The 27,118-nt window shown below is 38.5% G+C and overlaps 1 protein-coding gene and 1 pseudogene across 4 annotated transcripts in view; both read right to left on the reverse strand.

Annotated features, from left to right (window-relative positions):
* The window catches only part of LOC108709352 (clustered mitochondria protein homolog), a 48,789-nt gene extending 22,698 nt beyond the window's left edge, over positions 1–26,091 (reverse strand). Inside the window, exons 1-9 of one of the 4 annotated variants that reach the window (XM_018249117.2) lie at positions 25,853–26,091; positions 12,126–12,319; positions 11,441–11,612; positions 10,316–10,459; positions 7,916–8,043; positions 7,285–7,439; positions 6,222–6,347; positions 2,499–2,646; positions 936–1,028 (exon numbers count right to left, since the gene is read on the reverse strand). In XM_018249117.2, the coding sequence (XP_018104606.1) occupies positions 936–1,028; positions 2,499–2,646; positions 6,222–6,347; positions 7,285–7,439; positions 7,916–8,043; positions 10,316–10,459; positions 11,441–11,612; positions 12,126–12,319; positions 25,853–25,937 (1,245 nt within the window). In that variant the 5' untranslated portion in view covers positions 25,938–26,091. Of the gene's footprint in view, positions 1–935; positions 1,029–2,498; positions 2,647–6,221; positions 6,348–7,284; positions 7,440–7,915; positions 8,044–10,315; positions 10,460–11,440; positions 11,613–12,125; positions 12,320–17,505; positions 17,657–23,091; positions 23,425–23,526; positions 23,638–25,852 lie in introns of those variants that run through there. The other 3 variants (XM_018249118.2, XM_041583671.1, XM_041583670.1) reach the window with 3 other exon arrangements.
* LOC108709353 lies at positions 19,342–21,566 on the reverse strand (annotated as a pseudogene).
* Positions 26,092–27,118: the final 1,027 nt, after the last annotated feature.

Genomic DNA, 27,118 nt, shown 5'->3' on the forward strand with positions numbered 1-27,118 from the left:
CAACTGGTGTATTTGCTTTAGAAACACAGTAACATCTAAAAATGTAAGCGTTTTAAAAGAATGGCAATATTTTGTACGGTTGCCCTGCACTGGTAAAACTGGTGTGTTTGCTTCAGAAACTCTACACACAGCTTATTTTTCTAAACTATAGTAGCTATGGGGGCAGCCATTCAAAGCTGAACTACACAGTAGATAGCAGATAAGCTCTATAGTATATAATGGGATTCTACAGAACTTTTCTGTTATCTATGGTTTATCCTGTGCTTGAATGGCTGTCCACGTATTTACCAGTGGACCAGTGCAGGGCAACAGTACAAGATATTGCCATTACTGTGCCTTTAAATACTGCCAAAGTGCACCTATAGAAAGCCTTAAAAAAAAACCAAAAAAAAAAACTTCTCAGCTGCTAACCCACCTGACCATTCCCTTCTTTTGGCCACAGGTGAAGTGCCTGCACAGATCAGTGGACGTGGTCCCCCTTTTAAGGCACAACACACACACAGGCACAACGCACAACTCACACACCATTCATTTTATGAGAACACAAACATATATGCCGCTAGTTAACTTGGGAAAGTTGTTACATTATATTAACTTTTGGGTTTTTTTTGTATTTGAATGTGCATGCATCTGATGACCCTGATCAAAAGCAGCATAATTATATATCATGTTTCCAATCAGTTTTGGCACATAGAAGACATGGATCACAAACTACAAAAGACAAGCAGGATTAGTGCCCAAAACAGAGGCCGAGTTCTTACTCTCAACCTTTTTTAGAAGATACTATACCATTACTGCAGATTAAAAAATGAATCCGATAGCCTGGGTGACATTTCAATTATGAATTTGATATGTAAGACAGTCCACCTACGTTATCATATCTTCTGTAATAGCGATAAATGCCCTCTCAATACTTAGATGTATTTATATTTTACCTTAAAAATAGCTCTCTCACGCAGCAACCTTTCTGGCAAGTTTTTCCGAGTTAATTCCCGTGTGGTCTGCAGCTCTTCATTCCAGTCTCTTGTCTGAAATAAAATGTAATTAAACAATACAATAAAACAACAGTGGTATTAAAAAAGCAGTAAGCATGTAGAAAGACAATAAAGGAAGCAAAAACACTAATGTACTGCAACAAACTTTATTTATTGTGCCAATAAACCACAGCAAACAACATTTTTGGGAGTCTGCACCTCCCTATTGACCACATTGAGTGAGGTGTGCTCCCAGTTAAACCCCATGCCTTTTATCTACCCCCCTACAACTGCAAGTGGAGTGTAACAGTTGATCCCACCACAATGCTCCTAAGACCCCAGCATCTGCTTGCATTTACAATCCCTGCTATTCTATCTTGCCCCTTAATAATAGGCTTCCATCTAATTCTACCTGAAATACAGATACCCTTCACTTTTCATTAAAGCTGAAAAAGGAGAAAGGGAAAAGAGGTTACATAGCAGATAAGCTCTGTAGAATACAATGGGTCCTATAAACCAAGGATCGTTTCCACGCAGCCCTCCAAGGAGCAAATTTACTAAACGGCGAAAATTCGCCAGTGACGGCTTTGCAGCCATCGCAACACTTTGCCAGGCAAAAATTGCTCAGACAATGCTAATTTACTAAAATGCAAAGTTTCGTCCTGGGCGTCGGACGCTGGTGAATTTTCGCTAGCATTAATTTGGCAATGCGAGCAAATCAAAGCAAATAAGCGCTAGCATTCAAATCTGCCTAACAGAACTTTGGTCAGGCTAATTTGCATAGGGTGGGAAATTTAAACTTGAATGGAGGTCTGTATGTTACATGTTGCAGCTAATACATTACATTTCCACTGATAACTACACATGTCCAGGGAACCTAAATAAAGCCAATACAGTTGTTTTAATGCCCTACACATGAGCCCACTTTAAAACAATGTTCCATATATTAGAAAATGTATGGGGAAAACCGGGTACCCGAAAAAAAAATGTTATGCCTTTTGCAGCCAATCACCCTTAAAAACTGAAAAGTCGCCAGCGTTTTTTGAGTTAGAAAATTTTCCACTCAAAAATTATGATGTAAGTAACTGAAGACTGAGGATGTTCTATACACTCCAATGCACTTTGCCTGGTCTGAGCTGGCGAAGGCAAGTCTGGCGAAAGAGGCAACGTTCAGTAAAATCCGCATCTTAGTGAATTTGCAGAGTAACGTCCATTCGCCAGAGCGAAAAGGCGCCTGGCGTTAAGAGTGCGAATCAGCGCTAGCGTCTATCTCCTTCGCTAGCGAATTGTCGCCTATGCCGGTTAGTAAATCGGGGAAGTGGCCAAAAGTGGTAATGCTGGCGAATTGTCACCAGCATTAGCCACGCCCTTTAATAAATTTACACCCAAGTGTTGAAGGATTATTACCAAAGGTCTGCACATTTACAAACCAACCCTACTGTGGTCTTTTTCCTACAGTATCACACACAGTTATTATGCATGTAAGCCAGATTTTTTTTTTTTGCAAAGCAAAAACGTCTTTACCTGGCCAGGAATGTGCTCTTCATATCCAAGACGGGAGGTGTATGCATCCTCTGCTCTAACACAATCCATGGCATGCTCCACTTGGGGTGCAGTCCAACTGTACAGTTGGAAAGGGGTTGCAATCCGCTCAAATGGATGGCGCTGAACCCTATAAAACGGAAGTCTTGAAATTAATAGGGTAGGGATAAGTTCCATCTATATACATATATCTAGTCAAAAAAAGACATGTTTATTACAATGGATATTATTCTATTGTTAAAATGCATACGTTGACTGATAATTACATTTATATGATTACAGATGTTTTCTAAAATCCTTAAAAATAGAGGTAAAAAAAAGTGTGTACAATATTTAAGGTTAGATGCATAACATAATAAGCAAGGAACATGAATAGCAAGGATACTTGGATCCATTGGCCAAATTTGTACTAATGCAACCAATTCGATATTTGCAATGTAAGAATTTTAACTTTTAATTTAGGTGGAGTATTTTAACCTTCATAATAAAATGTGCATTTGGCTTTCACTACACTACTCAAGCATTTTCAAAATATATATGCATTCCCAAAAATAAATGGCTTAGGAGATATCAACCTGCAAGTATTAAATAGACTTCTAAAGTGCCTGAAGCAGGCAGTTACCCAAACTGCATATGACAAAAGAAACGCTTAGGAGGACTGAGAAGGGGTGATCCATTGCATTGGAAAGATCTCTGAAAAGGCTTATTGTGGCCCTTTGAATAGTTGTAGGTTCATATTTCCTGTGCCATTTCATACAAATGTTATGACATTTTTATGAAGGTGAACCTCCCCTTTAAAGACAATGCTTTTCAAATCAATCTCTCCAAAAGGAACAATCTGAAAATTAATGACAGGTGTCCATTAAGCCGTGAAAATTATATAGAAACTAACAATGAAATGATGATTGAATGGACAAAAGGTACGCCTGATAAAAACCACTGTTACTCAGCTAATAATACACTTTTAAAAAAGGTTGGTTATGAAAGAAAAAATCCTTGTGATATTTATTACAAATTCACACATTCATTAGGCACATTAAACATAAATATATGCTATCTCTGTGAGAAAGAATACAATTTAGTGTATGCACTTGATTTGTTATGAGAGAGGTTCTTTGTTTTTCTTTGCTGTGGAACAGGATATCTCTATGCTCTCCCATCGGTAGATTCTCATTTCATATGTTCCCAAGTCTATAAAACTCAGCGATTCCTTTGTCCTTTGGTGTTCTGACTCTTGGCAATTTCAGAATCCACGGAGCTTGAGTCAAATAAACGTTATCTTTTTTTTTTATACCTCAAGTGGTGACTTTCCACGACACCTGCATGTTTGACCACTTTAAATACTCTCTAATAAAACATCATACATTTCAAACAGATATTGTGGTTAGAAGTTCCATCACATTCTTCATTTTGAGATTTTTTTTCAACAAAATATTTTAAGGTAAGGGGGAAAAGAGCCCACAATGCTCGCATGAGGGGTTCGTGTCCTGTGGAGAGTCTAAAATTATATAGCTGGCATATTATAGCTTGGAATTTGCTCTTACTCAGATAATTGAGACAGAACAAAGGGAGGCAATGGGCTTTTGTACCCAAAATCAGGTACCGTACATGGAATATTGATCCTAGTTTCCTAAACTCAGCAGCATACAGAGATTTTATTTCTGAAAGCCAACAGAATGAAAGGAAACTAAATATACAAACAAAATTAATATTTGAAAAGAAAGACATTTCTTCTAGGTATGGAGAATGCTAATCAGCTTCTATTGTTTTCTCCATTATTACACACAGATCCCTAAGAGAGAAAAGCCTCTTTTCAACAAAAAACAAACAAAAAATACTAGTCAAGTAAATGTTCTTTGGGCTTAACAAATAATAATGAAGTAAGGCAAATGTTTTACACCCACATATTAATTTCAGTAACAGTACCCTTTCTGTTATAAGAAACTGGCAAATGTTCTTTAGTATGTGCACTAGCACAAAAAAATGTACAGCAAATTGGTAACTGGTTACTACATTTATCTAAACATTATATAGATTGCTATTGTTATGTATTCAAATATAAACATTTATGATACAAGTTTGATAAGGCAGCATACCCCCTTGTTTAACATGAGCTCAATAAATAGTATTTGAATGGTTTTAATAATTTTAATATTTTTTTGTCATTTCTTGAGTTTAACAGGGCAAACAGAGAGAATAAAGCTACTACATGTTTTGCGTTTGTAAGGTAGGAAATTCTATACTAACCCCTCCTTTACCCACGTTGCTGAGCCTGTTTTGTTAGCAGAAGTCCATTATGCTTGGAGATTATATGTGCACTGGTTATCTAATTATCTTCCTCACAAGGACCAAAAATGGAATGCCTCAATCTGCATGTCTGCCCTGTTTAGCACAAAAAATGTAACTGAAAATGATCAAAGGGGCATATAACGGCCCTTTTAAAGGGCATGTAAAGGCAAAAAAATAAAATCCCATTTTTACTTTCTTTAATGAAAAAGAAACATATCTCCAATATACTTTTATTAAAAAATGTGTACTGTTTTTATAAGAAACCTGACTGTATGCAGTGAAATTCTCCCTTCATTTACTGCTGTGGATAGGAATTGTCAGATGGTCCCTAACTGCTGAGCAGGGAAACAATCATACTTATGAACAGCAGGGGGAGCCCCCACCTTACTTCTCAGCCATGCAGAACTCAAGCTTTGTTTGTGACGATCTCTAAGCAGCCCAGACCACACTGAGCATGTGCACAGTCTCAGTCTTGCAAAGATGTTTAACAAAGTTACAAGATGGTGACCCCCTGTAACCAACTTTGAAAGCAAACATTATTTGTTTGATTAGACTTGTGGTGCAGTAAGTTCATGTTTATATTTAATATACAAAATACAGCATTTCTAGCCTTATTCTATTTCAGACTTTACATGCCCTTTAAGGACAACAGGTACATGCTTATATATGTAAATGTTTGGGACTCAATAGCTGTCACCCTAAGAAATTAAGTCCTATTTTATTGTTTTAGTTGAGCAAAATAACTTATAAAATGATATAAATTTTGTTTTCTTCATTCATTGGAAATCCACGATTAAAACATACAGGCAGGTACCTTTTTGGAAACAGTTATCAATGTAGGCTTAATGTATGCACCAGAAAAGGAGGACAACCTGACAAATGCACCCCCACACAGGTATGGCAATGAGAGCAATTGCAAAAATTAAAGTGATTTCTATGCCGGAGGAGAAGGCAAAATATCATTGACAACTGAGGTTTTTAAAATGTATGGATATTTAAAGAAAAAAAAATTACATGTTTAATTTGAAAATGAATTTTTATTATACAGCTTTTTTGCCTGGATGACATGTCCCCTTAAAGCACCCCTACCCAAGCAAATTTCCATACTGACACAATCCTTGTGCCTGACCGAACTGAATCGGATTCCTAAATTAGGGGTGGGTAGGGAAATCACGTGACTTCGTCACAAAAGAAGAATTTTTTTCCCCTTTTTTCCTTTCCTGCCCCTAATTTGCAGATGCAAATTAGGATTCGGTTCGGTATTGGGCTGAATCTTTCACCAAGGATTCGGGGATTAGGCCGAATCACAAATAGTGGATTCGTTGCATCCCTAGTTTCAGCACAAGAAGAAGACACTGTGCTTTCACGCTTTCCACTGATATACTTACACTCGAAGCTAAACAGAACAAGATTTACCTTTTTTTCTGTAGGGCGGCAAAATTCTTCTTGAAAGTTGGGCTGACCTGATTCAGCAGTTCTACTAGGGAGTGGCTCAGGAAACTGGGATTGGCTGGCTTGGGGTTAAAGTTGTATGCTGTTGATCTGCAGGGGAGCAAGGTTTGACAAGTTATGCAAGTTGATTCTCTTGGCAAATGAACATTTACTGATTTAATTGCTGTAAATGTATTTCATGAAGATTAGTGTGCCTGTTACAGTAACACAAAACAGGGTGTGGCACACATTCACATAAAATCATCAGAAAAATTGTTTGCATGTGAAAATTGAAAAAGGCATAAATCAATACAAAAGTGTACAAAGGCACAGATAAGCTACATAAAGCTCGGAGCAAACATGTTTCATTGTTTTCTGTAAAGGCTTTTCACAAATGTGTCTCTGAAATTGTGAATGAATAATAAAAGGAAGAGGAATAAAAGTTATTAACATTAAAGGATTGTGGAGAACTACACCTCTTTCTTCCAGAACCGGATACCATGGATAGGTCATCTCACCATTAAACTTCAGAAAGGTATTACAGTGCTGTGTGTCTGCTGGCACTCCCAATTATTTCTGAAAAAACTGAAAGGACTGCCTGATCCACTGCATTCTGATAATTGAACAATAAAGTGCCAAAGAATTCTACCTAGTGGTCATAGCCTATTGCCATGGAGTGCAGTCAAAAAACTGGGTGACCATGGTAAATAATTCCGGAAATAACATCAGGAACTCCTATGAGGTATGTTGTGTATGGGATATCAACAAATACGATATTATATTATATTATACGGATTATATTATTAGTGAGAGCGCTACATGTATTGTAATTTACTAGGAATTTATTTGGAAAAAACAAGTATATAGAGAATCACTTTCAATACAGTAGTATTTCACTTTAAAGAATATGTAATGTCAACATATCTTTTTCTGTAAAATGCCAATTAATGCAACTAAAATGCATTCAAGTTCTTGCACAGCCTCATGAATATTTGAGTTAATTATTTTGCCGGAGTCATCTCATGTTTATGTAAAGCCCAAGACTCACTGGTTGAGGTAAAATCCTCTTGTGGATGCAGTAATGCTGACATGCCGGTCCTCCATGGTTATCACATAAAGATACATCAGATCACCATGCATTTTTCTGTTGCCAGGAGGTGGATTCCAGCCACTCATAGTGAAGACCTTCAGACACTGCAAGGGCTGTAACACAAGCATTTGGAGTGAAAAAAACATGCAAAAGATTTATTTTATTTTTATATTATCTTCTTCCTTTGGAATCAGACTGAAACCCCTCCAGTTATCGAATACATACAGCTGCTAATATTATGCAGCCTCATAAACTGGACATGTACGTTGAGATGTGTATGTTTGGTGAGACTGCTAATCAACAAGTAGGTCAGTTTTAATGTGATTGTTGGCTGGGTGGCCAAAGATTGGATCATACTGAGGTGCCTAAAATGACCCCACTGACGTGGTCCTTGCCTAGTGGAACTTTCAAACATGCCCAATAGATATCTGGATGATTTTTCAGCTAGCCACTGACTATGTAGGCCTTTGGTAGGTCCCATACACAAGCCAATAAGCTGCTGAAGTAGTATGGAGGTGGTGGCCTGTGTATGGCAAGCATTAATCTTTTCTCATTAGAAAGAAAGGACAAGCCACCCAAGACACATTACCTTCCAGTCTTTGTTCTGAGGCTGCAGTACACTTAATGGTCTTTCCTTGCTCCCAGGCACAATGTACTCAGGTGGGGTACAATCAATCTGCTCAAGTTCGTTTCCTTTCTTTTTCTTTTTTCCACTGTCTAAATGGTGACATTTATACAATGGATAATGAAGCATCTCACCAATAAATAAATACTATATTAATACATAGCACAAAAAAACATTTGCAAATTTCTGTTTAAAGGGGAACTCCACCAAAACATAACAAGCTTTTTGAAAAGAAAACAATTTCAAGCAAAGTTGCAATATACATCAATTAAAAAATATGCAGACTTTTCATGATTTTTAATGGTTTCTGACAGTTCCCTACGCCTAGCCCCCAGCTCTTCTGCTGATCTTTCTGACTACTTTGCTGAGTTGGCTGACTACTGTTACTTTGTATAAACAGCCAGCTGTCCTTAGCCTGCATCCTCCAAATCCCACAATTACCTGCACACATGATTTCAATAAGGAACGGAACATCACAGTGCAATGCATTGTGGGTTATGTAGTTCCTGCATGCTGTCTGTAAGCTATGGAGAAGTTGTTACAATTTGTAACATCAGTGTTTGTCCCTCCTTCCCTGCCAGGATTTCAAATGATGCAGAAAGAGAAGGGCTGTTAGCTGGATTTTAGCATAAAAAATGGCGTTTATTCATACTTTTTGAAGAAACAGGTAACGGTGATGGGTATAAAAGGGGTTTCTGTGCTATGTGGGCCTCCATCAAATCACCTTTAAGGATAGCTTTAGATTTAATAAGCCAAACCTAGATTTTTTTTTTCTTATTTAATTGTGTTCTCATGTGCATGATTCATTTTATTTCAAAAATAAGGAGAGGAAGAACCCCACTTGACCTCTAATGATATATAATGGCCACTGCACAAATATTGCTCCTCTATTCATAGATAATAACTTAAGATCAGGAAATCGATTATAAAAAAATCACACTAATTAATCCAACTAATTGGTATATTAAGTGCAGATGCTTACAGTTAAGTTTAATAACTAAAGTGCAGTGTAAGGTTATCAAGTAATTATTTTAGGTGATGAATAATTCTAATTAGAAAACACAATCACTTAATTCAATTAGCGCGCCAATTATTTTAAGAATTCACCAATAAGTTAAATAAATAGTGATCTAAAGTGCTGTGCAATACTTAATAAAAAGATTTGATTCCCAAATTAATTCCGATATATAAATAGAAAATGGAGTCGATAATTATAAATCAATGGAATAAATAATACGGCCACTTGCTCAAGTTCATGAAGACAGAGAGAAATGATATAAAGAGTGGTGGAGTTGTCCCAAAAGCTTCTGCCTAGTAATTTGTATCCCTGGGACACCACAAAGCTGGAGAAGGCAGGGTAACTATGACTGTGATCTCGTTGTTTAGACTTGCCCCAAGCTGTAAAGAGCTAAATTAACCTAAGAAAAACACAAATCATTGGCCCCCTTGGAGTGAGTAGATTGGCAGAGAGATGGAGAATAAGGTTGAACTGAACAATGAGGCACCTAATCGCCACTCATACACAAACGTTACCGGACAAAAATTATTTTTAAAATCAGATATGGTATAAAGTAAAAACAAAGAGAGCACACAGATGCCCCTCTCTGCCAATCAACTCACTCCAAGGGGCCGATGAGTTTTTTTTAAGGTTAATTTAGCTCTTAAGTTATTATCTATGAATAGAGGAGCAATATTTGTGTAGTGACTATTATATATGATAAGAGGCCAAGTGGGGTTCTTTTTCCTCGCCTTAGTTTTAGAATCATAATAGTACGGACCTTGGTCAGACCTCTGCTTTGATCCAGTGGTTTAAGTTATTACGTAACAAGGGTTTTAATTTCCTTACTTATTACTAATTTTATTTCAAAGCATATGCATTTAATTTATTGCTAACAATAAATCAGCATGCTAACAAATATAATGAGGGATGAGCAACTCCCTGCCGTAAGGTGGCCATATAAGTGCAAATAAAAGTTGCTCGGTTTAAGGGTCTGCCAGCTGATAACTTTTGACCGGGCAAATTTCAAAATGCTGTCGGGGCTCATTGATGCCATTCTTGTCTTGACAGCCTGCAGTCACAGTCAGGGAAAAATCTGCTCTTTTGACAACCTCCTTAAACAAGCAGATCTTTACATATATGGCACATAACGGTGGGTCTCTTTTATGAGCAATGGCCTGTAACCAAAGGCAACCAATAATTTGCCCAGTGATTATATACAAGTCCATGTGTTTCCAAAGCAAATGGTACCTCAATTCTTATTTGAAAAAAATATTATATTGATTCTAAAAAATATTAATGAACTAAGTGTCCTTAGTATAACAATACCTAAACTAATCTGTCAGGCATCCTCTTATGCTACATACCTCCAAGATCACCATCAGTGAAGACACTTAAGAATGACAGGGAGTTGCAGTCCACCCCATTGAAAGCATCTGAAGGATCCAAACTTTTCAACAGGTCTCGAATATGACGGACATGGATTCTGGCTTCCCGAACGGTATATGGCTCTATGAGGGGAAGCAAAGATGTGATAAAAAAAAAAAAAAAAAACATGTTGCTGAAAGACATTTTAAAAGGATTCTGTCATGATTTTTATGGTTTATTTATTATATTTCTAAATTACACTGTTTCCATTGCAAATAATTCACTCTACCATTTAAAACTATAATTCTTGAACCAACAAATGTAAATATTTTAGTTGTAATATTGGTGTGGAGACCATACTCTGAGCTTTGAAAAGGAGCCAACTTCGGGATGGAACTGCTTTGAGACAAATATTATTTCTCCCCTTCTCATGATACTTTAATATGACCATAGTCATGCTCCCTAGTCTCACCTAATGATGCAAACTATTCCTTCAGGGAGCTGCTATCTTGTTAGCTGCCCATTGTTCTGTTGATAAACTGCTGATGGGCTGCATGAGTAGGAAGGAAGAGGAGGGGTGTTATATTACTCCAACTTGCAGTGCAGCAGAAAAAAGTGAATGAAATTAGAGCAAGTTACGTGACTAGGGACACCTGGGAGATGGACATCATGTCTAGTCCCATGCCAATTTTTTAAATTAAATATTTTAAAAAATCTGTTTGCTCTTTTAAAATATGGATTTCTGAGCAGGATTCTGCTGGAGCAAAACTAGAACTGAAAAAAAATTAAATATATTCTAGACTGCAGGCTTATCTTGAATAATGAAGGGGCCTGTCACTGTGGTATGTATGGCTCATTTGAGAATTTAAACAAACAATTTAACATAGAATTAAATATAATTTCACTTGTCAGTGGTGTGCCAAAACATTTCTACCAATTATAGCCTTAAAATACTGTAACAAATTTCATTGAATTAAACCAGATGTGCTTATCTCCTACAAGCTGGAGGGAGAAATCTACATTTTATATGTTCCTGGAAGAAAAACAGACTTGCCCTTAACCAATTTTAGAACAAACTCCTAAACACATGCACCATTAGAACTGAATTCTGAGCACACACTCACCTTCCACAACCTTTAGAACTGCGCCTTCTTGGAAGCCTTCTATAGTCTTCAGCTCAGCAAAGTTATCCAGTACATTTCCATCAAGTTGAAGAGAAAAGCATGTCCTGTGACAGGTGTCCTCTCGATCCATGAGAACTTGATGGATCTCCTGCACCATCTCCTGGGGAGAGACCTGACATAAAGAAGTAGGGCGATATAATCACTACTGCACTGTGACTCCGACAGACCTCTTGTACTTTACATTCTTGGCCGATTCTAAGCAACTTTTGATTGGATAATTTTTACATTTGCAGAGGCAGAGGCCACAATGTTATTGCTATTTTTTATATTTATCTTTCAGTTGAGTCCCTTTCCTACATACCTTTAAGTCAAACCACATGACCCTAGCAACCAGGTAGCTACTTGAATTCCAAATCAATATTCTGCTGAACAAAGAGCCAAATAATTAAAAATAGGACAGGTCACTCAGACTACACAGCAGTTTGAGGGCCAACAAATATACATCCTATAACAATATGCTAGTAGCAAAGAGTTCTCAACAAACTCGGGTGCCTTCAATATAGGTTTAAGAAACGCCAAAAAGTAAGCATTCCTTCCAAACAGAGCAACAGTCATCTGTCCATAACAAACTAAGCTAGACCTTTCTTTAATCATTAAAGTTACTAGACATAGACCAAAACCTTACTTGGATAGAAAAAGTCTCAACTCCGGGAACTTGAACATTCACCGTAAAACCGGTGTCCTGGATAACAATAACCTCCTGCTCGTTTCCTTCCTCAGTCTTGTCTTCCACTTCATGTCCATTCTGATTTGACTCTGCTTCAGCCTCGTGCTCATGGGCTCCATCACCGTTCATCAAGTTCATGCCGGTTGAATGATCTACATTCAATGAGAAACAGAGAATTATCTTATGATATGCAAATGTAATATAAGGAACTTTGAATTCCAATGTAAAATAAGCAACTTTGAGCTTCTGCCAAAGGAAAGTTTTGCACCTATACCATACATTTTCACAATGCATCAAACCATGTAAAATAATGTAGAAGAAATAGTTTTTATTTGAATACCTTTTGGGTCAGAAAAGTCTATTAGTTTGAAAACTGTGCCCAGCCCTCCCCCTGTGCAACTTTCTGTTCAGAGTTTTCCAGTTCCAGGCTGTAGAGCAGTCGGAACCTTCTGCCTAAGGGTAGGAATCCACAAGTGTTTTTGACGCAATCCGACGTGCTGCGACAAAACGCATGCGTCAAAAATTGTCGCAACAATTGTATTACTTACCATATTTTTGTCCGCAGCGCGTCGGATTGCGCTGAAAACGCTTGTGGAGTCCTTCCCTAAATTACAGATCAGCAGCCAATGAGGGAGGAGTGGGTGTGCTTGTGATGTCACACTCAGTCCTTCGCTGCAGACATCAGATCACCCTTTCCTTTCACTAAACTGTCCCTTTCAGTCCTGTTTCTTTTCCCCCTCCCCTCCCTGCACTGTTCCTTTAACTCCCTGTCTGCCCTGTTCAGTTAACCACCTCCCTACACTGGTCATTTCTCTCCCTCTCTGCCCGGTTCATTTAACCCCTCCCTGCAGTATTTGTTTTTCTCTCTCTCCCTCCCTGCCCTGTTCATTCAACCCCTCTCTGCCCTTTTTGTTGTCCTGCCTCCTCCCCCCTCCCTTCACTGCGTGTTTCTCTCCCTTGCCATGCTATGACAAGGGAGGGGACAAAAAGAAAAGCAAACTGCTGTATAAATAAAACATAATCTGCTATTAAAAGTATTTTATTCTTTACTGGGGGCAATGTGTATTAGGAGTTAGTGTAAATACCATAGTCATTTTCTACACAGTATTATGTAGTATGGAAAAAGCCTCTTTTCAGGATTCCTGATAACAAATCCCATACCAGTACCTTATTTAGTAGAATGCAGACATTTTAAGGTGCAATTTCTATGTATTTGAATATTGAATATTGTACACTCCAGTCTAAAATATTAAGATATTAGAAGTACATGGGGAGTTCCATGTCCAAAAGGAGTCTATAAACATTCTCTACCACGTATTCAATGGCCCAGGGCAGTGCAGGATATGGTTGGATGGTGCACATAAAAGTTACCCCAGACAGGTGTATTTTTTGAAGAAAAAGAGGGCCAGTCTGCGGTAAGTAGTAAGTGACCAGTATCCCAAGAGGATGGGTCAAAAAAACATATTTATCCCCCCCTCCCCATCCCATTGATATATGCATAATTCTCGTGACCTGGTATGAGACGGATCAAGCATATGATACACTTGTAGGTCCTGCGAGACCGATACTGTTTGAAGTTGATGTAAATATTTTTCAATAAAAAAAGAAAATTGGAGGGAAAAAAAAACCCATTTATATATGGCTGTTGTGTATTATAAAACAATACTATGGAACTTGGGCCTAACCAGTTTTTCCTCCACGATGAATGTCCTCAGAACATACCGTATGTTTTTGTTTTTTTCCAGATACATGTTGTTACAGACTCGATTTAGCAATGAACACTAAGCAGCTGTATTGTTTAAGGCAAACCTTAGAGGCTGGGTATATCTTTGTAGCATATGAGCAGCTAATTAACCTATATTTTGGCAGAGATGCAAAGAATGCTTTGAGACTACAATGATATGTGCATGTGAAATAGCTTAAAGCTTGATAACTAGATCCAACTCGGCAGGCAGAGGGAATTAAGAAAATAGTTCTGTATCTTAGTTGTATACAAGTTGCTGTCTAGTAACCCATATTAACCTATCATTAACCTATCATAGCATTTACTAACATCAACTAAATGTATCAATTTAGAACAGTTTACAGGGTCGACGACCCCCCTCCCAGCGCTGCTTTAGAAGGTGAAAAATTACACTTTTCACATCTATATTAGAAAAACAGTCACACATAGAAAATAAAAAGTAATTGGAAAAAGTCTTTATTTCTGGAGAACTTTATGAAACAAACGGAACTAAAAAAAGTGTTGGAAGGTGAACAACCCCTTTAATCTGCTGTCTAGAATAAAAGTTAGGAGTGTGACTTTTGAGGAGAATTAAAGGACCACTACACCTTCAAATATTCAGCAAAGCTGTAATTATTACTACGTATACTAGCATGGATACAGGGGGTCGTTTGTGGCACAAAGTTTGGCAGGTTGAATGGCCATGGCAGTAGACAATATAACCCCCTAAAAAATCCTGCCAGCCCAAAGGGGGTTATAAGATCAGGAGCCACGCTGTAGCATAAAACAACCTGTTTGCAACCAATTTAGATAAATGAACATTTATATCTGCCAGCTCACTTGAGGAAGAAAACTTCATATGAAACTGTATTTTACTATATGCAGGAGTAACAGAGACATCAGACTAATAAATCATGTATTGATATAAACTTAAGGCTGTGTGCAAGTCACTTAATATTATTATTACCGGTATGGGATCTGTTATCCAGAAACCTATTATACAGAAGGCTTCAAATTACAGAAAGCCAATCTCCCATAGACTCCATAGGAGTACTGCCCTGGCTGGGATAGAATTTAGGACCCAAATACTGCAAAGCAGCAATGCTAAACATGGTACCCCCTCTCAAGCAAAAAAACATGTAACCTCTATGGGACAGGGGCCAACTTACTGATAAATTCTGCTTTCAGTAAGAAATAAACCATTAACCCCATTTGTGCACTGACCCACTGACCTAATAAAAAATGATAAGTCAAACTTCATATGAAAATAATCTATAAGCATTTTTTAAAGATATCAGTAGAAGAAGCAGTCTGATTGCATGTTTCTATTCCATACTGCTTACATCTTGCCAAAAGAACTTAACCTGCCAACAAAGACTTAAATTGTTTTGATTGTTGTCGTTTTTTATTTCCTTCAAACTATATCTCATTACATAACTTTATTTAGGCATCGTCTGAGAACTATACCCTGTTTGAAACGTATTCTAGTAGAATTTCAAGGACATAGTAAAGTAGGATAGCATTATTGTGTGCATAAAAATTATTGGGGTTTATTATTATTGGCTACAGGGAGGCCAGGCCGGCTCCCATAGACTACATTATAATAAAATAATCCAAATTTGTATAAAAAAAAAAAAAAAACATTTCCCTTTTCTCTGTAATAATAAAACAGTACCTTGTACTTGATCCAAACGAAGATATAACTATTCCTTATTGGAGGCAAAATCAGCCTATTGGGTTTATTTACTGTTTAAATGACTTGATAGTAGACTTAAGATATTAAGATTTAAATTATTTATTATTTATTATTATATCTAATATTTGAGATTAAAGTTTCATTTCTCACCTGCTAAACCAGCTCTGGGTGGGGGGTCGCCTACTCTTACACTGCTCTATATTGATACATTTGTTATCTTTGTCCCTGTTGAGCAGAATCCCTGAGTTTCATTAAAGCTTTTTGAAAAGTAAACATAATTTCACGCAACTTTGCAATATACATGAATTAGAAAATATGCAGACTTTTCATGATTTCTAATGGTTTGGAACAGTTCCCTATGCCTAGCCCACTGCTCTTCTGCTGATCTGTCTGACTACTTTGCTGAGCTGGCTGACTACTGTTACTTTGTATCAGCAGCCATCTGTCCTTAGTCTGCACCCTCCAAACCCCACAATTCCCTGCACACGTGATTTTAATAAGGAAAGGAACATCACAGTGCAATGCATCGTGGGTTATGTAGTTCCTGCATGCTGTCTGTAAGCTGTGGAGAAGTTGTTACAATTTGTAACAATTTGTAACATCAGTATTTAGTCCCTCCTTCCCTGCCAGGATATCAAAAGATGCAGAAAGAGAAGAACTGTTAAACAGCTGGATTTCAGCATAGAAATGGCTTTTATTCATACGTTTTAAAGAAACAGGTAACTGTGATGGGTATATTAGGGGTTTCTATGTTATGTGGACCTTTTTTTTCAAATTTTGGTTTGGAAGCCGGAGTTCCCCTTTAAAGACAGCTGTTAGAATGGATACAATAGTTGCTAATATTCCACAGATGCTTCCGAGAAATGTACCAACTAATTGTATCAACTAAATGTAGCAAATTGTAACAGTTCAGATGCTCCTGGATCACTGGGCTGCTAGATTGAAACATTAGGGACATGAACATTATTAAACTTACATTTTGGGGAAACTGTAAAAAATAAAAGATGTAAAGCAATTGAAAAAAAGTCTTTGTTTCTGGTGAACAATATGAAAACAACTCAACTGAAAAAAGTGTTTGGAAGGTGAACAACCCCTTTCAGGCCTTTAAAGTTATCCACAGGAGCTCGCCATCTTAAAACTTTTAAGGCCATCATGTGACACTCAACATGCTCTGTGTGACCTGGACTCTTATTAAGAGGTTCATGATAATGAGGTTCATGATAATGAGACTCATATCAAGCTACATGAAATGCTACAGAGCTAATTATTCCAAAAAGGGTCTTTCCATAAATTGGATCTTGAATCTTAAGACTGCTAAAAATTATTTAAATCCATTGGATTTGATTGCCACCAATATGGATTAATGTTTGGTCACCATCAATTACAAGGTTACTATTAGTTTATTAGAGAAGCAAATCACTTAAAAATTAGATTTGCCTAAAATGCACTGTATGAGTACATAAACACACACAGTCATTGTACATTGTGAGTGAGTCCCTAACTTAGGGCAACTAATAGCACGTGCTTTGAAGCAGCAGCATAGAAGACTGAGATTTACTGTGGGCATTTTCAAAGGCTCAGATCTTTACAGCTAAATGTTTGTGGTCACCTTGGGGTAGTGAAGATACACAAACATAAAAGTTCTCCTTTAAACCGATAGGCCACACAAACTAGGCAAAAATATTTTGATTGAATCACCGGTATAGTTCCTCACTGACGAGGAAAAGTTCTTATCAGTAAATATACTGCTATAGCCAAAACCCCACTAGAGCACACTTTTACACGAAGCATGTTAAGACAAGCAGTGTACAATCGAAGAAAGAAAGTACAAAAGCTAATCAGTCCAAAGCACAAGCAACTTTTATCTATTACCTCCAGTAGGAAATAAGAATAGAAGCTGAAAGGAGAGAGATTATTACCTGTACAACTCCAGTGTCCTGTAGGACACAGAAATAGCTGGCTCTGTAAGATCTGCTTTCTATTGCAAATGAATGGCACAAATAAAAGACTGTGACTGATACAGGAGAGTGGGCGGAGGAAGAAATATGTTCAAATGCTGCAAACAGAGTTTAGAAAAATGCTCTCCAATGGGTGTGTCAACCACCTGGGGCAGAGGCTGCACAACAGTGAACTGGATGTGTTGGTTTGGTGAGTTTATACATTCCCTTCCCATTAACAGAAAAGAAACCTACAGGCCAAGCTGCATTAGTAGACAGGCATCATGTCACAGAAACAGGCTGCCAATTCCACGTACCCCAGGAAAATGACAATCACAAAACCAGATTAAATGATGCCTATGTTAAATATTTTGCCGTTTGAGATCTCATTTCTTAATTTCCAGTGAACAGAAAGGTGGTTCCCACAGACTGTGAGACAAAGCAAAAGGCTCAGCCAGGTGCTAACCACAAATATAAGTAGTAGTCCACAAAAGCACTCACAGCAACAATAAATAAATGTGTTTCAGTGCATCTTTACAGTGTTATTTATTTATATATATATATATATATATATATATATATATATATATATATATATATATATATATATATATATATATATATATATATATCAAATGGAGGATCAGCACACACTGTAGTTGAAGTGAAAAAAGTGCTTTATTTTCATATAATGTTACATGTAAATCCGACGTTTCGGTCCCTCCTTTCTCAAGGAGCCTAGGGCTAGGCTCTCAAGAATGTTGTCTCAGATATACACTCATGTGTGATAGTAGTCAGGCCCTATTTGTCACATATGGGCAAGGCAACAACCAAGCAGAAAAAAAAGTTGCCTATGTAAGCCTAAACTCCAAATATAAGGAAGTTCCCAACTGCTGACATAATTGTTTGTCATAACATAGGAAGAGCAAAAAAACAGCACACCTAATCATAATTTCAAAATAATTTGGGAGTAGAATGAGCAATAATACGGGGTTACCATACCCCATAAAAAGTATTTCTATATACACACACACAAAATAATTTACTAGTAGGTGTAGTCGAGTAATAGAAAACCAAAAGACCCAACAGTCATGACATACATGCTGCTGATTCTGTGTAATGGTATGATTAAAGGAGAATTCAACCCCCCATATAATAAAACCCACTACCCCCGACCCTACATAGTGCCCCCTCCCTGCTCCCGCCCACACAGGTGATAACCAGTAATTGCCCCTAATCATTTAATTACCCCTTGTTGCAGAGTAAGCACAGCGGAGCTCACGGGCACCATCTTCTTCTCTTTGTAATCTTCAGGTCTTCTTCCTTCCCTTTGGCTATTTCCGTCCCTTTTGCCGCATGCGCAGTTGTCCAGAACCGGAGGTTTGCATCAACTACGCATGTGCCGATATGGTGCTTACTTTCCGAACATTAACGAAGAGAAGAAGATGGCGCCCATGTGCTCCGCTACGCTTACCCTGCATGCAAATGTCTTGCAAATACTTTATGGCAACGTTATAAGTATCAGTATCTCTTTAAATCAGGATCCTATTAAAGATACAAGTAAAGGAAAACACTGGAATCAGCAATTCATTCATAGTTTCAATAATATATACTGTATGGCATCAGATAGGTTTTTACCCCAAATGTCACCCTAATTTACTTTAAATTGGGCATCCTAATGCATTTATAGAGAAAATGGAATTCTCCCCATATCTCACCCTAACTGCCCTTCAGACTAAGTACCCCTGCCAGTACTATTACCCCTCAGTAAGGCAACTACACAATCTAGGAAACTACTGCACCAGGCACCCAGAGAAATACACTTTCCATTTTTATTTGCGCTCATACAAACATGTGAGGGCAGGTTCAAACAGCAGCCATAATTGCTCAAACAGAAGAACGAAAGGTGTGAATTATTTCAGCATTGAAATCAGCTGTTCTACCAGCAACACAAGTTTATCTGTGTAACACAATTAAATGAAAGAGAAGCAGTACAATACACCATAAAACTTACTGCAAAAACATTGTTATACACAATACCAAATTAATGGGTGCTCCATAAAAATCAGACAGTGAGCGAGATCCCAAATATTGCTGAAAGGAAACCAGGATATGGTTTAAGAATGATTATAGTCTTGGGAGTCTGTGCTCAAATGTACTTAGTGTTTACAACATTTGTGAGCACGGCATCTTAAATCTGTAGGGGAGTTTGAATCCCCAGCAAACTTTTGTATAAACCAAAATAAATTTTTCAAAACATGCCTTGAAGTAACTTCTAATAAATAAAAATTCTTATAGCTGGCAGATGTAATAAAGCTAACCTTTAAAGAGAGCTTAAGTTGCCCTTTAACGCATATTTAATATATGTACAATAATATAACATATTTAATATAGGTATAAGTATGTGAACTTGACCCTTTACAGGGCTATTTTTCTATGCCTTCTTTTAATGGCAGTTGACATTTTGCAACAGGGCATATTCTAGCAAAGTTCATCTAAGATTATTTCTTTTCAGTAGGGACTGAATCAGTATTTGCATCACATTTGGATTACTGGGTTGAATCTTGTAGATTGATGTTTAAGCATGGCAAAATGAGCATTTGGTTTGTCATATTCACTAATATGCACTGATTTGTAACATTTAACTCATTCCCATAACAGTTAAACAAAAACCCTAAGTAGGCACACAAATCCTGATTGTAAAATGTATTTATCTTTGTAATGTCCTTGCATTTGCTTGTGGACAGGCATTCATGTCAGCTGCTTCCACATGTTTCTTCTGCTCTTGTGAAGAAAAAGTCAGACCATGAGCATTGGGTTTAATACATGCGAGAAGTGAAGGAGTCTGGCTTGCCCACTTTGCTGATTCAAGGTCACTGGGAAAGGCAAAAGGAACGTGACAGGCCTCAGAGTGCACCCAATGGCAACAGTGTGGATAAACTTCATCACAGCCACAGATTTTTTCATACACCTTGCAATCATGAAGCTTCTTATTCACTTCTTTATGCGAGTTGAAAGGCCAGATGGAGCGGTCACTTGCAAGCACATCCTGATGCAACGTTACATGCTGGTTACCTTCAAAAATTCCATAATTAGTTTTAGCCAATGGTTGTATTGAACCACTGTTCAATTGTGGAAGCAGGTAAGTTGTTTCTCCTTTTGAATGTGAGACCGCCCCAGGAGAATATATTTCCAAGCAATATCTACAGTAACAACAGCAAATGCTGTTGCCCATCTTAATCAGCACAGAGAAAACGACAGCAGAGAAATAGACAACTCTAAAATGAAAGAATTAAAAGCACTGTCTGACTTCGCTCTACAGAAGAATGAGTCTGAGTTTAAATATCGGACATGGGCTTAATATTTCCCAGGAAACAGTTGAAAAAACAGGGCCACACCTATTAAATGCAAGGTGCTAAATGAAGACTCACTGCATTTATATTAAGTTGATGTAGCCCCTCTTATTTAAATTTTCTACAAGTTTTCTACAAGTTTTACCGTTTTTTCACACAATCAGTTACTGGTACCCTGAACTCCCTACCATTATAGTTGTACTTCCTGAAAATGATTTACCAATTTCAAAATTCATTAGATCCTGAGGATTTCTAATGAAGCTACGATGACTACAGTACATTTGTATATGCAAAACGGTTTCAGTGTTCCCTTTCTTTTCATTTTAATGGCTATCTTCCCATTAAATATGAGTGAGTGCTGACATATTGGATAATGAATGGAAAATGTTTTAACTTTTCCTTGATCGGTTAGTCCAGTTTTAAAATAAGCCAGACCAAAATGAACCCCAGTACCCACACTAAGCATTAGAAAGTACAAAATTTAACACAAACTACAGCCTTCGAGAGCTTTCACAATTAGTTAGAGCATCTGCAAAAAGCAAAATTCATAAATCCGAAATCTTTTTTACTCCATATGTTAATTTTTTTTAAAACTACAGGTATGGGATCCATTATGCAGAAAGCTCCGAATTTATGGAATGGCCGTCTCCCATAGACTCCATTTTATCCAAATAATCCAAATTTTAAAAAAAAAAAGTTCCTTTTTCTGAGTAATAATAAAACAGTACCTTGTACTTGATCCCAACTAAGATATAATTAATCCTTATTGGAAGCAAAGCCAGCCTATTGGGTTTATTTAATGTTTACATGATATTCTAGTAGACTTAAGGTATGAAGATCCAAATTACAGAAAGATCCATTATCCGGAAAACCCCAGGTCCCGAGCATTCTGGATAACAGGTCCCATTTCTGTGTGTTATAAAAGTGAGGTGCTGTTTTTTATCGAAACCCCCCCCCCCACCCGAAACGTTGATTTACTAGTGGTGAAAAATATAAGGGGAAGCTCCCCACCTGCAACAATAATGGTGTTGTGCGACTCTCTTCCATTTTATCGTATTGATTCATTTAACAACTCCAATAGAAATTAACGAAAAGAAAATTAAGAAAACTCAATTCATCAAACGTGCCATAGAAAAACACGTCTTCATCAGAAGTAAATAATACATATACATGTTCACAGTAAGGAAATACTTCATGGTGAACTGCACCAAAATACACAGGAAATCTTTAAAACTTGTTTCTCAACCTCACAAATAAAAGACATTTATTAAGGGTAATTTCACAAGAGACATTTTACCCAGTATTTATACAGGCCTGGGTGTTAATGAAAATTAATCAAACTGCTTAAATGTAAGTTACACTTTGCTATATGACACTTGGAATCAGTATTCCATTAAAAAACTAGGTCCAGTCCAAGCACAATTCATTGCACTAAAGTTGAAATGGGGGTACACTTTCTCTTTAAAGGGCCTGTAAAGTCTAAAATAGTATAAGGCTAGAAATGCTCTCTTTTGTATACTAAATATAAACATGAACTTACTGCACCACAAGCCTAATCAAACAAATAATGGCTACAGGGGGTCACCATCTTGTAACTTTGTTAAACATCTTTGCAAGACTAAGACTGTGCACATGCTCAGTGTAGTCTGGGCGGGGGCTCCCCCTGCTGTTCATAAGTATGATTGTTTCCCCGCTCAGCAGTTAGGGACCATCTGAAAATTTACAGCAGTAAATGAAGGGAGAATTTCACTACAGTCAGGATTCTTTTAAAAACGGTACGTTTTTTAATTAAAGTTTATTGGAGACAGGTTTCTTTGTCATTAAAGAAAGTAAAAATGGGATTTTATTTTTTTTGCCTTTATGTGCCCTTTAAATAAAATTCACAGAATTCTCAAAGCTGCTGCTTGTGTATCTACCAAAATGCACAGTAATAGGTCTTGCAGGTTACCCTTACATCTATGAAATGCTTTCATTTGTAGAAATGTGGAAGAATTGTTTTTGTAAGTAATACAGGGTTAACACATCCTCTCATCACTAACCTCTCAATTACTTCCGGTTCCCTCCCACACAACCTGCTAATCCTAGCGTTGTCTGGGAGAAGTTCCGAGGGCATGGAACATACCACCATAGGCTAAAACAAAAGGAGGAGGCAGCGCAACAACCAAATCCTTTAAGCCGTATAAATTACCGTGTAAAGCCTTTGAGAACTACTCACACTATAAATACAACGAGGTGCGTGTATCGTAGATTGCCCCAGCACGTGTGGAGAACGCGCTTACAGAACGCATAAGTATTTCAGGTTTTCTAAACACCCCTCCAAGAGTGAACAAATGGTAGTGTCTGCTGAAGGTGACCTTTTTCAGGAAGCTGCGAACACCGGGTTTCATCGCCACAGCAACAGGGGGGGGGACAGGTTCAATGCTCGTAACTACTCGAGCGAGCCCGATATTTGAGACAACCCTTGAGACAGAAACGCGCGCCAATAAATACATGCGGAAGCCCGGACCATCAGCCTGTCACGTTCGCTGCCCACACAGTACTGTCCCCTTATGAATCCCAGTCGGAATGCTCTCAGTACAGTACAGCTCTAATCAATAGATCAGTTACCCGTATTCCAAGGCTCAGCGATAGCGCCTAATCAGTAACGTACCTATCCCACAGCAGTGCAGCGGAACAAGGGTAGAAGCCTTCACATTAACTTTCTAGCGTAACATAAACATTCCCAGTGGGACAACCCTTAGGGAGAAACCACTCCTCTAAAGATGGGGGGGGGGTCGCATGAGTAGCTTATAAAAGAGAATATTGCCTATAATACACTGTCACTGGTCCATTCTATTACATTCTGACACATTTTCCTATGAACCCCCCCCCCAACAACATAATCTACTGACCCAATGTCACAGCGAAGATTCAACCTGTAACCAACTAAAGCTTTCCATTATCCACTGGCCAATCACCTTCTGGCTTATTTTACAAATTCTGTATGTGACCCTATAGTTTATATGATGCCTGAAAGGGCTTGTTAACTTTTAGTATGATGTAGAGAGGGATATTCTGAGACAATTTGCAATTGGTTTTTATTTTTTATTATATTTGGTGTTTTCTTCATCAGCTCTCCAGTTTGAAAGTTCAGCAATCTGGTTGCTATGGTCCAAATTACCCTAGCAACCATGCACTGGTTTAAATTAGAGGTTGGTATATTAATATGAGAGGCCATTAGCAAGACAAGTAATACAAGCAGCAAGCGCTACGCTACCAGCACCGGGACGGAGCTCCCAGTGTGAGCAGCCATGTTGTGTCACTGGCATGTGCATAAGGCGCATGTGATGTCACATGCATAATGAGCAATCCGGGGCAGCTTTTCGTTATGCGCATGCGAGTGACCGGACATGGCTACTCGCACTGGGAGCTCCCTCCGGTGCAGGTAGCGTAGCGCTGGCGGGGGGCTTTTATTAAAAAAAACAAAAACCTACGTTTATCCCCAACCGGAATGCGGGCTCTATTAGCCAGCACCTTTGTCTAGGATAACATTTTTACCCAACAGGTGTCCTTTATGTTGGTGCCATACACGTAGGTCCAGTCCATCAACCCAACTCCTGCACAACCAGATCTGCAGCCACTTTTGCTACACACCAAAAAACTTCATGCCAGCTAAAAGGGTCAAGAGCCAGACATTGATGGGCATTTGAAGAACACATTTCCCCCTCTGAGGCAAATTAGAGAGGCATCAGATGGGGTTTTTTTGTCTTCCTCTGGATCAACTAGCAGTTAGGCAGGTTAAAAGGTTGAACTTGATGGACATGTGTCTTTTTTCAACCTAACTTACTATGTTACTATTTGCAGCCATTCGCTTTTTATATGGATTTTAATGATTGCGCTATATATATAATAGTGTTTTAAAGCTAAAGTAGGGTTTTAAAAGAAGGGAATTGAATAACCACAGCCTTGCTTTATGCATTAGCCAGACATTCCAGATAGCACTGAAACCAAGGACAGTGCTAAGTTTAACTTCAAAGTCCTTGGATTAAGAAAAACAAATTGCATGCATCAACAAGCACAAAGCAGGCCTTTCTGGGAACAAATCAAAGCTGCCATTGAAGGAAGCTGCACAAAATCCACCCCCTGAAAAAATTCAAAACAGGGTTGGAGGCATCCTACAAATGAATGAAAGTGCATGGCAATGGCAGCATGAAATAAATGTAAACTTACTCAGAATGCCCCTCGAAACACTTTTCTAATTTAAATACATTTTAGCAGTGTCTGAGACTTTAGCGATTTTACACTGCCAATATCAGACTTCACTACAACAGCTCTCTCTCAGGATCCTTGTCAGAGACTATAGGGTTAAAAGACTATGCAGGCAGCGAGTTAAGGTTGTTGATCTGCTGAGCTGAGAGCCTGGCATTAATATCAGAGACAACACTAAAAATCGATAAACTACTGCTCATTGGAGCACTCTTTTAATTCCATTTGAGCCAATACCCTAGTTTTCATGATGTGCTTCAAGTCTCTACTGCCCATTGAAAAAAAGGAAAAGTCTGTACAAGAGCATGGACAAAGTCAAACCCTCAGCACAGTCATATTCTGCATAGATCATGTTCTTAATTCGGATAATAAAGGTTTAACGTACTTCCATCATTCTGTAAGGAAACTACTCAAGGACATCCAGACAAACATTTCCTTCAGCATATTCCTGAGGAATCCCCCCACCCGCAATGCACTGGCTGTAAGTGATTCAAACATTGTCACAGATGGGAAACACACAGAACAGACCTAGTGAGTAGAAGAGAGAGAAACTACTAGTAATCATTGGCTTCCTCATCTGGTTCTGGACTACAATACCCAGCATGCTTTTACATTGAAGTCAACGTTGCAGGATGTCGGGGCTCGTAGTCCAGCCAGAATGCCAAGTGCCTTATAAGAAGCTAAAGGGTAACGCAATGATATGGGGCTGTATGTGCAGCTCCCCTAATTACCGCAGCAGGGTTCCGGGCTCTTGTCAGGAGTCTGTGCTGCAGGAAGCGGGCTGTGCACGCCGGGCTCCTCCGTCTTGCTGACCATGTCCTCCGTTGTGTGTCTCAGTGCGTCTCCGGAGTTAAGAGGAAGGACAGAGCCGGCTGATCTCTCACACACATACACACGTGGTGCAGCTGTAACCTCTGCCACCCGACCTTCCAGAGCACACACCTCTGACGGCAACCGCTGAAGGACAATCTTCTCGTTGGCTGCTGAATCACGAAACGCCTTAAAGTGACAGAAGCAAAACTGCTTTTTTTTTTTTTTTTTTTTTTTACAGTTCTGCCCACCAAACAGAACGAATGTGGGGAAACAACTGAGGGTCGCGTTTATAAAACTTTAATTTCAAGCCAAATGCCCAGCATTATGAGTAAATGAAAAGGTTGAGGTATTCATATAATATTTTGATATTTAAATAGATTTAAATCCAATCAAAAACAGCTTAGTCTCAAAGATATTTGTATCTTTGAGACTAAGCTGTTTTCGATTGGATTTAAATGCCATAGGATTTTATCGTTTGTGTATTTAAATGATCTTTGAATAAGACACTATGAAGCCTATGATTATGGACTAGTGTACTTCGAAACGCGTCAGGCAATGATGTGGTCTTTGATCTTAATAATTTGTTAGCCAAACAATAAAGGATATATTTTTATTGGATGTGCGGTTCACGTTTTTCAAGATTTGACTCATGCAACTTTATTTGTAGCCAGCACCAGGGTCAGACTGGGGGGCCTGGGGCCCACCGGGACCGCTGTCCAGGGCCCCCCTCCCGCCTCTCCGTCCCGCCCCCTACTATGAGGCGCCGCTCGGTGCGCACACATGAAGACCATGTGTGGAGAGGGAGTCTGGCCCAGCGGGGGCCCATGAGAGTCGGGGCCCACCAGGTTTCTTCCCGGTGTCCCGCCGGGCCAGTCCGACACTGGCCAGCACTCCGACACGCATGCACCAAAAGGGGATTGATGCGAAACGGCATGGTTGGAGCGGTCTTTTTTTCGGCTGAGGTATTAATATAAAGCTTCTCCTTGTAGTGTAAATTAGCATGTAAAGTAAATGTTGCTAAAACTGCAGGCTGTAAGGAGAGGGCTGTATTGAGCCTACTAGAGCTGTGCATTGTGCAGTCATTTTCAAGATGTAGAGGTGCACTGAGTGAGGATTTTGTGCCCCATCATGCTGCTCTTGTACTTACCTTTGGGGCATTGTTAAAGGGAGAACTATCGCAGAAA

This window comes from Xenopus laevis, chromosome 2S (genome assembly GCF_017654675.1).
Source record: "Xenopus laevis strain J_2021 chromosome 2S, Xenopus_laevis_v10.1, whole genome shotgun sequence".
NCBI classification, from domain to species: Eukaryota; Metazoa; Chordata; class Amphibia; order Anura; family Pipidae; genus Xenopus; species Xenopus laevis.